This window comes from Lepidothrix coronata, unplaced genomic scaffold (genome assembly GCF_001604755.1).
Source record: "Lepidothrix coronata isolate B3197 unplaced genomic scaffold, Lepidothrix_coronata-1.0 Scaffold443, whole genome shotgun sequence".
NCBI lineage: Eukaryota > Metazoa > Chordata > Aves > Passeriformes > Pipridae > Lepidothrix > Lepidothrix coronata.
Window position 1 is genome coordinate 7,171 of NW_016690623.1, and position 10,309 is coordinate 17,479.

Here is a 10,309-nt window from a genome sequence, read left to right on the forward strand (position 1 = left end):
TGTTTTTTTTTTTTTTTTTTCGGTTTTTTGGGGTTTTTTTTTTTTTTTTTTTTTTTTTTTTTTTTTTTTTTTCTCTCTCTCTCGTTTTAATGAATAATTCGGAATAGGAAAGTCAGAGGAGATGAGGGAGGGAGGGAGGTGAGGTGGGAGAGGACGTTCTCCCCCTTTCCTCCAGTTTAATAAGCACCAGAGTATTCAAGTGTGTCCGTCGGGAGGCGGAGCCACGTCAGCAGGCAGAGACTAAACCTTTCTCGTAAGAGCAGCGTCGTTTGGGTTGGGGTCCCTCGTCATCATCATCCTCTTCCTCGTCCTCCTCCTCCTCTTCCTCGGAGGATGAGCTGTCCAGTGTTAAATCCACGACATCCGCGGGGGCTTTGCCGTTCTCGCCGTTCCCGGCAGGGGGGGGAAGGAGCCCGTTCACATCCGAGGAGCCTGGGGAGGGTGGGGGGAGAGAGGAGGGAGTGAAACCCTGGGCAGGGGATGCTCCAGCGCTCCTGGATGGGCAGCCTGGAGGAGGGAAGGCTCCAGGGAGACCTGAGAGTCCCTCCCAGGGCCTAAAGGGGCTCCAGGAGAGCTGGAGAGGGACTGGGGACAAGGGATGGAGGGACAGGACACAGGGAATGGCTTCAAAGTGAGACCAGGGATAGATGGGATATTGGGAAGGAATTATCCCACTGACACAGGGCAGATGGGATATTGGGAAGGAATTCCTCCCTGGGAAGGTGGGGAGGCACTGAAATGGTTTTTCCAGAGAAGCTGTGGCTGCCCCATCCCTGGAAGTGTCCAAGGCCAGGTTGGAGCACCCTGGGATAGCGGGAGGTGTCACCGCCCACGGCAGGGGGTGGGACTGGATGAGCTTGAAAGTCCCTTCCAAGCCAAATCATTCCGGAATTCTGTGATTTCCTACAGGGATTTCAAGCCTTTATCCTCATGGGGACTCACCTAGAACTAAGATTGGGCACTGGGGGCTGCAGCTCCTCTCCTTCTCAGCTCGGATGGGACACCAGGAGCCGTCCACCAGGTACTCGATCTCATCCGCGTCTTCACATTCCGTCAGGATCTTGGACAGGAGCCTGCACGGGAGACAGGAGGAGCTGTCACACCCCAGGCAACCAGCACGGTGTCTTCAGTGACCCTGCATCTTCTACCTTCACCAGCCCTACATTTCAAGGGAACGTGGTGTTGGCAGAAGGCTCCTGAGCTGGGAGCTCTTGGGAGTCGTGGAATTTATTCCCCATAAAACCAGCGCCGGTTCTGAGGGTGAAACCATCCCAGTCCTCCCCGACTGGGAGCACCCAAACCATCAAGCACCACCTTAATTAGGTGCAATTAAAGACAGTTTTGCCTCTTCACCCAGTTTCCCAGGTACTGCTTCCAGGCAGAGCCTGCTGCCCCATCCCAGGGACATTCCCGGGTACATTCCCAGGGACATTCCCACCGTGGCATTAGCAGAAGGTGAAATATCCTGTCACACTGGGAAATCAGCAATCCAACAAGCAGCACCTCGCTTCCTTCCTAGTGTTTTATTTCCCAGATCTCCACAGTTGCCACCAAAACAACACATGGAGCCTCCCTGCAACAGGAAAACCCTGTTCAGGACTGAAAATACACCTGGAGTGGATCCCTCGAGGTCAGGCCTTGCAGGGATCCAACTGGAATGAGGCCCTGAGCCCAGAGAAACAGGGGGCTTGATTTATTCCCTGTGTCCCACTGTTTGCCTGGGATGTTTATTTGGAACTGCAAGGCCTCATTCCTTCCTGGACTCGAGCATTTCCCTTCAAGGAGAAGGGAGAATTTGTAGTAAAAAACTTACAAGCTCAGGAGAAACTTTAGGCCCCACCACTGAGAGAGTTTCAGCTTTGCCCAGCTCCTGCAGGAATTGTCTCCATGGACAATCCCATCATCCAGCAGAGCAACCACCAAGCTGCACTTCCCAAAAAGCTGACAAGGCCCTGAGGATCCCAGACCCGACCAACCACCTCCCTCCTCGGGAGCCTCCGGCTCTTCCCTGACTCACAGTGCCAGGTTCCCTCAGCCACTTCCAGGGAATCTGAAACAACCTTCAGCCAACAGAACCAGCACCAAAACTCATCCCTGAGCAGTGCAGAGCAGGGATTAAAGGCTGCTGAGCCTTCCCCTCTGACACCCTCCTCCTCCTCCTCACCCAGGACACGAGGGGCTTCCACAGCCCAACCCCTCCTACCTTCCCCTTGTTAGGGATCTCCAAGGAACTGGATTTTCCTGTTGGGGTTGGCCAGAGGACAAAGCAAACAGGTTATCTGTGCTGAGGCTGCTCCAGCCTCCAGACTGCCTGGAAAGCCACAGCTCCTGGATCAAACGAGGAGCCACAAACACGGCGACGCTCCGAGAACCATCGGCCCGGCCCTGGGAACAGACTCGTGTGCCAGGGGAGCTGGATGCACCCCAAAAACCACTCTAAACCCTCCCTACTTTTGAGGGAACCTGCATCAGAGGCCAATTCCACGAGCCACGAGGGTGGAGCTGGTTTTCCAGAAGGCAGGAACCACGTGTCTGGCTCCAGCAGTCCTGGGGGTGGCTCAGGGCTTGGCCAGCACCACGACAGTGCTGGTGGTCCCAGCCCACAAACGGGCTCCCAGAATTCTGGGGCAACAAAGCTGCTTCCAAACCCACCCCAAAAGTGCTGCACCAAAGGTCTGGTCCCTCTCAGCACATCCCACACCCCACAGGGATCTGGGGGGGCCCTAAAGACCCTATGGAAGGGATCAACCCCCACTGGGTGTCCCCAGAGGAACCAGGATTGGGAGGCTCAGGGAGTCCAGGTGGATGGGGAAAACCTCCAGCCTGGAAAACATAACTAAAGCAGTTTAATTCTGTCCCTCCACTGCATCTGAATTTCCTGCTTTTCCCCCCTGGAAAATACAGCAGGAGTTCCTATTGAGGGATCTTTCCCAGCCCTGTCACCAAGACACCCACAAGAGCCACAGGAATTGTACTGAACAGTCACACAGACGGAACAAACTCTTCCCAAAACTGCCTCTGTGCCTCAGTCTCGAGGGCAGGACGTTCTGGTTGATGGAGAAGGTCCCCAGATCAAATTTGCAGCGTGCCATGGACTGCCTGTGAGCTGCTGAGCACCTCACACCGAGGAAAACAAGATGTTTCCTGTCAAAAATCGTCTTCCCGGGTGTTTAGGAAGGGATTTATTCCGTGCGAGGAGACATCTTGTCAACCGAGACACCAGCCCGTGAGCGAGGCAGCAGATTCTCAATCCTCAAAATGCTTCAGTGCATTCCAAAAAAAAAAAAAAACCAACCCAAGAATGGCAGAGAGAGATCTGGGTCTTGCTGTGACACTTCAGGGTGGATATTCTGCGCCGGCAGAAGAAACTTTTGGGGGGAGCTTTGAGGCGGAACCTCTCGAGCGAAGACGCTCGGGGCGAACGAGGAGAGGAGAGGAAGGGGCTGAGAGGGGTCCAAGCTCACCCATCGATGATGAGCTGGTCGTAGGGGGCAGGTTTGTCACACACAGGGCACATCCACGTGGGCTTCTTCTCGTTCATCTGCAGGTAGAAGACGGCGTCGAAGCACTGCAGGTGCGCGCAGGTCTCCGCCCGGCACGGCACCGACAGGCGCATCTTCACCAGCTGTGGAACCAAGGGCACCACGTCAGCCAGGGAACAGCCCAGGAATCCCCCAGTTCCCCCTCTGAAGGAGAAGGATTTGGGAGTTTGTAATGCTGCTCCAGCAGGGGATGTGGGGTTTGGGGTGAAAACGGTCTAAATAGAGGAGTGGAGCCAGGCTGGGAGAGCTGGGGGGGTTCACCTGGAGAAGGGAAGGATCCAGGGAGACCTGAGAGCACCTTCCAGGGCCTAAAGGGGCTCCAGGAGAGCTGGAGAGGGACTTGGGACAAAATATGGAGGGACAGGACAAGGAGGATGGCTTCCCACTGCCAGAGGGCAGGGAGAGATGGGATATCAGGAAGGAATTCTCCCCTGGGAGGGTGGCGAGGCCGTGAAAGGATTTTCCAGCGAAACTGTGGCTGTCCCATCCCTGGGAGTGTCCAAGACCAAGTTGGAGCAACCTGGGCTGGTGGAAGGTGTCCCTGCCCATGGCAGGGGGTGGCACTGGATGGGTTTAAAGTCTCTTCCAACCCAAACCAGGCTGATCCCAGGGGAACAGCCGGACTCACCGGACAGATGAGGGACACCCGGACACCCGTGGTGGCGATTTCACTGTCCGGGTCCAGGCGTAGCTTCTCCTTCACTGCAGGGAGAGCAGAGGGCACAGCATTGAACAGCTGCAAATTCCAACCTTGGAAACAAGGTGCAGCACAGGAGGAGCAGCTCACCCACAGCCCTTGGCTGTGCACGAGTCCTTTTCCCTCCCAGGGAGGGAAGGAGTGGATGGATTCAGCTCCAGCTCATGGCAAGACTTCAGGAGCAAAGTCAGTTTAGGCTTAGCTGGTCAGAAAGCAGGGGTAAAGTCAAAATGAGAGTAAACACCCATTTTCCCATCATTTTCCCCACCAGGTAAACACTCTTAGCACTGCAGCTCTTCAGCTCCTACGCTGCCCAGGTCAGTTATTCCAGCAGAATGTTTCCCAGGAACACCAGCAGAGCCAGAGGTTCCCAGCTCAGAGCAAGGCAGCCACGGAAAAACCCATCCCAGCAGCCATCCAGGATACATTTGGGAAGGATCAGATGTTAGGAAAGGAGGGCTCCTTCCCCTGCTGCTGCATCCCAAGAGGAAAACCCAGAGGAGCTGCAGGGCAATCAAAGGGAGCAGCAGACAGGCAGGTCCCACAGGGGCAGGCCCCACACCAAGGGTGCCAAAAAAATATCAACAAAATGAGCTTTGAACTGCTCCCCAAGTCCTGAGGAGGAGCTGCTGCTCCCACTGCTGCCTGCAACGGCCTTTGACACTTCCATCACCATTTTCCTTTGGAGCAAGTCACCCGTTTCTTTTGACCTTTTCAGATCATAACGAGATGTCTCCAGACAGGGAGGCTACATGCAGTCCTGCAACACCCAGCTCTAATTAGAGAGTGACTTCTCACATGTGAAATTCCCAGCAGATTACAAGATTTGGGGTTGTTTTCTTCCCATGAGGAGCCTTTTCATCCCAGCTTAATTTTTTTATGAAGCTCTTTGTCAGAGCATCAATAACTCGGGAGACACGGGAAGGAGAAATGGGTGGGTTTTTTTTTTTCTAGGATCTCCTCCTCTGGGATCAGGATTGAGGTGTTTTGGATGCACAGCCACGATCTCTGTTCTTAGAAAACATTCCTGTACTAAACTCCACAGAGTTTTTTATGCAAAGGAAGGTGAGTCAGCAATGAGATGCCACCAAAGCCAAAGGGCAGCCTGAGTGACAGGGAATCACTCACAGAACAGAGCAGAGCAATGAAAGCAAAGTTCTGGATGTCCAACAACTTCCAAGCAGCAAAACCCAAAGGGACAGGAATAAAGACAACATCCCTACTTGGTTAAAGTCACCAAATGGAACTGATCTCTGCCCTGAAGTTCCTGACTCAGTAAAACCGGAGGCACAGGCCTGTGGAAAAGGCAGGAGAGCTGCTTGGAGAACCTCTGCCTGCCACTCCCAGCTCCAGAGGCCATCCTGGGAGTGCTGGCTCTGAGGGAACGGCTCCCAGTGCTCAGCTGAAGCGTCAGGAGAACGAGAGGATCCTCTGAAGTTCAGGAGAACCTCAGAGCTCTCTGCAAGACTGGTCAGGTAAAAACTGAAAGGAAAAAAATGTGGCAGCTGTTGCCAAGCAGGGGCAGGCACTGCAGTGCCCACTGCCAGCACGCCAGGGAATGGCCTGGAGTGCCAGGGGAGGCTTAGCTTGGGATCTTAGGAAAAGGTTCTTCCCCCAGAGGGTGCTTGGGTGCTGGAACAGGCTCCCCAGGGCAGTGGGCACAGCACTCAAGGGGCATTTGGATGATCCTCTGGGGCACAGGGTGTGACTCTTGGGGATGGGCCTGTGCAGGGCTGAGGGTTGGACTGGATGATCCTTGGGGGTCCCTTCTAACCCAGCATATCCTGGGATTCTGTGAAGTTCCAGCCAGGACATCCCCCAGTGCTGGTGAGGCCACCCCTGGAGTGCTGTGTCCAGTTCTGGGCCCTCAGCTCAGGAAGGACATGGAGGGGCTGGAGCAGGTCCAGAGGAGAGTAACGAGGCTGGGGAAGGGACTGGAGCACAAGTGCTGGGAGGAGAGGCTGAGGGAGCTGGGGCTGTTCAGCCTGGACAAGAGGAGGCTCAGGGGAGACCTCCTCACTCTCTGCAACTCCCTGACAGGAGGGGGGAGCCAGGGGGGGGTGGGCCCCTCCCCCAAGCAACCAGCAGCAAGACAAGAGGGCTGGGTCTGAAGCTGTGCCAGGGGAGGTTGAGGTTGGATATCAGGAAGAATTTCTTTCCAGAGAGGGCTCAGCCATTGGAATGGGCTGCCCAGGGAGGGGGTGGAGTTTAAGGTGAGACTGGATGTGGCATCAGCGCCACGGGCTGGGAACCACGGCGGGGTTGGATCAAGGGTTGGACTGGATGATCTCAGAGGTCTTTTCCAACCTGGCTGATTCTCCGATTCCATGATTCATGGAGCCAGAGGGACTCACCAAGTGCTTTGCAGAGCTCCGGGTGTTTGATCCCGATGGTTTTCAACCTCTGGAGCAGCTCTGCCGAGGTCATCTGTCGCACCAGGTACAGCCCCACCGAGTAGCTCTGAGGAGAGAGGGGAGGCAGAGGGTGACCAGGGCTGCCCTTCCACCCTGCCTGTGGAATTCTGGGCGATTCCCTTGGCACCCACCTTGCCATAGTTGCCCCAGGTCACCGTGATGCGGTTGGTGGCCGCCGACAGGTACATGAGGTGCGTGAGGTTGATGGGACGACAGGGCCTTTTGGGTTCCACTCCGGGTTTGTTTGATGGGTAGTAGCCCTGAGGCAGAAGGATTAAATGTATTTATTCACCTTTTACTCCTACACGGGGTCAGCTCCACTAAATTCCACTCAGTTCTCAAGGATGGGGGGGAGAAAACACGGAGCTGAACAGTCAGAGCACGAAGCAGAAGTGAAGTTTTTTACAGAATTTCATTAACAACGAGGCTAAACCACCAGAAAATTAGCTTTAAACTGAGCAGGGGCATTTTTATAACTCTTGGCATTCATGGGGAAATCATTCCCTTCCGAATTCCACAAATTTTTACCAGATCCCACAAATCCTTACCGGCACGGAGCAGTAACTGTGGTTCACCTTCACGGCGATGTTGGGAGGGTACTGATCCTCCTGAGGAGAACTGGTGTCTGTGTAGCAGATTCTGGAAGAGAAATGGCACAATTCTGAACACCTCTGCCCTGCACATCCCCATCCCAATCCCACAGCAGAGCCAAGCCAGGCATGGCAGCTGGGAGGGCACATGGGACACTTGTCCAGCACCAACTCCAGCAGGACAGGCAAGAGGAGGTCAAAAAGCAGAGTTTAAGATGCTCGAGACAGTTCTTTGTGCTCTTTACAGCTCCCTGTGAATTATCTTTGGAGCCACAAAATCCACATGGAAAACTGGCTGCCTTTTGCTGGAATGTTCCCTCCCTCCCCCGGTGTGGAGCTGCCCCTCCGGAATCCTTCCTGCATCCAGAGGATCTTCCAGTCTCTCCTGGGTTTTCAGGGTTTGGAAATCAACCCCCATGCCCAGACCTACCTTAGCACCACCTGAACTGATTTCACCCCGGGTTGCAACTCCCTGGTAAAATTAAAGAAACGGAAAGTTCAGATTAATTGTGTGAAAAAAAACCCCAAAAAACCCCCAAACAAACACCCATCCAACCCAGCTGTCAATTTTACCAGACTCAAGAGCTTCACTCCCTCTTAATTTTTTAACATTCCTTTAAAAAAATGACTTCACGGACCTTTATTTAAATTGTACAATTCCCCCTGCAAATATCAGTGGTTCTGTAATTATTATAATTATTATTATTATTATTTTTTTTTGCTTAATGCACCAACCCACAGCTTTTCAAACCCTTCAGGTGAAAAGTCTCCATTTCCCTTCTGCTGATTTGTGTGAGAATTTATTAAAAAAACCTGGGTTTTAAGGTCAGGTTTACCTGCCAGTGTTCAAGACTGTCTTGTGTTTTAATTATTCAGCTAAAGCTGTTCATGCAAACCAAGGGATTGAGTGTTATGGCACCTCTGAGAATATTCCAACCTTCAGCAGGGCCATTCCTGACAGGATTTCAAGTGGAATCAGGAAAGTCATGGATGTACAGAACAAAGGGGGCAAAAAGGGGCGTAAAACATCCTCTAATTCCTGCACGAGACTCGAGGCTTTGGGGAAAAAAATCCCTAAATTAGTCTGGATTTGCCCCTGAGAGTATTTCACGTTCCAATTCGGTGGTTTAGGATAAATTTTGGGGAATGGAAGGGATGAAACCTGGGCAGACAGAGGTGTGGGGACATCACCCACAGGCAGTGGGAGAAGCTGGACCCCCGTGAGCATTTCAGACCCCCAGAAATATTGGAGTTGTTCCTCAGCAGGGACAGTTTCCCCCCCCCCCAAAATCTGAATACGGGGAGAAAAAAGCATCAAAACCAGCAGTTTTTTTATCCCCCCTGAAAGAAAGAATCCCATGGTCTGTTATTCCCTTCCTGTGAAGTTTTCCAACAGCTTTCCCCTTCTGTTAACCCACAAGAACCAGGATACTGGAGAAATTCTGACTCTTGAACATAAATATATGTTAAATAGGTTTCTCTTTAGCACAAAGAGAAATCTTGGGAAGGTTTTATGCCTCATTTTGGGAGGAATTCTTCTGCATCAAGGCCCAAGGGAGCAGGTCAGCCCAGAGGAAACCTCCCTGCCACCTCTGAGGAGCCTCATTTGAATCCAAAGTTGCATTTTCCCGTGCCAGAGGTCAGGGAAAATCCTAATCCAAGCTGGTTTTCCTTCGGCAGTTCCTATTCCATCCCTCCCAACTGAGGAAGCTTCTTTTCACGTGCAAAACAAAGCTTTCAAGTCTGGCTTTTTCCCCCCTTTTGAAAGGGGAAAAAACCCTTGCAGATGTTTGATATTCCCAGCACAAGCTCAGGGTCATCCAGGATTTATTCCCGTTTTTTCCTGCCCCGTGGAAAAGGGAGGTTGGAGGAGCAAAAGTCCAATTTAAGGGGTAAATTTGTGCCTTCCACCTCCCAAAAGCTCTGCTTCCCATGGCCTCCAACAAATCCTGGCAGAGAACAAAGGTTTCCACAAGGAGGGAACACAGGAATTATCCAAGACTTCCTTGGAATCTTGACACCCCAAGGGGAAAATACCTGGAATTTCTGATCAGCTCCACTTGTCTTGGGGTTAATGCAAAAATACACGGACTTTCCTGAAGCTTCTCGTTGTTCTGGGGGACTGGGGAGGAGAAAAAAAGCAGATTGAGCATCACCCTGGAAGCACAAGGGGATTTTTGGATGTTCCCTTGAATCCCAAGCCTTGTTTTCCCTCACAGAACTCCCAGGTTTTGGTAATTCTGATTTCTTGCTCCCCTGTTTGGTTTGAACAGCACAGGATTTGGAGCTGATTTTTCTTCTTTTTTTAATTAATTTTTTAAGTATTTTATTAATACTATTATTAATTAATTAATTTATTATTATTATTATTTTATTAGTATGATTTACTATTTTTATTATATAATATATATAATATATATTATACTATATACAATATATAAGATATATATTATATTATATATAAAATAATTAAATTATATATAATATATATATTACATTATGTATCATATATATACACTATATATACAATATGTATAATATATATACTAAAAATACTAAAAAAACCCCTAAACAATAAAAAATATATTTTCAATATACATTTTTATTATATAATATATATAATATTATATATATACACTATATATTATATATATTATATATATTATATATATTATATATACTAAAAATTCTAAAAAATAGAAATATATTTTAATATATACTTTTATTATATATAATATATATTACATAATATATATAATATATATTACATATAATATTTAAAATAGATATTTTATAATGTATTATATAAAATATACAATATATAATTACATATTATATATATTTTATAATATATCTAATAGAATTATATATAATTCTATTATATTATACATATTGTTATATAATACATATAATATATAAATATATATTAATATAATATGTATAATATATAAAATATATAAAAATATATAAAATATATAGTATATATTTTATATATTATGTAATAAGAAATATATATATTAAAAATATATATTTTTTATTATTTAGGGGTTTTTTTTAGTATTTTTT

General features: G+C 49.2%; 1 protein-coding gene across 1 annotated transcript in view; it reads right to left on the reverse strand.

Moving 5' to 3' along the window:
- Positions 1–43: 43 nt before the first annotated feature.
- PIAS4 (protein inhibitor of activated STAT 4) overlaps positions 44–10,309 on the reverse strand; it is a 22,516-nt gene continuing 12,250 nt past the window's right edge. The window contains exons 2-10 of the mRNA XM_017839634.1: positions 9,281–9,365; positions 7,674–7,715; positions 7,202–7,292; positions 6,785–6,913; positions 6,594–6,699; positions 4,171–4,244; positions 3,465–3,625; positions 943–1,073; positions 44–432 (exon numbers count right to left, since the gene is read on the reverse strand). Coding sequence (XP_017695123.1) covers positions 227–432; positions 943–1,073; positions 3,465–3,625; positions 4,171–4,244; positions 6,594–6,699; positions 6,785–6,913; positions 7,202–7,292; positions 7,674–7,715; positions 9,281–9,365 — 1,025 coding nt within the window. The 3' untranslated portion in view covers positions 44–226. The remainder of the gene's footprint in view (positions 433–942; positions 1,074–3,464; positions 3,626–4,170; positions 4,245–6,593; positions 6,700–6,784; positions 6,914–7,201; positions 7,293–7,673; positions 7,716–9,280; positions 9,366–10,309) is intronic.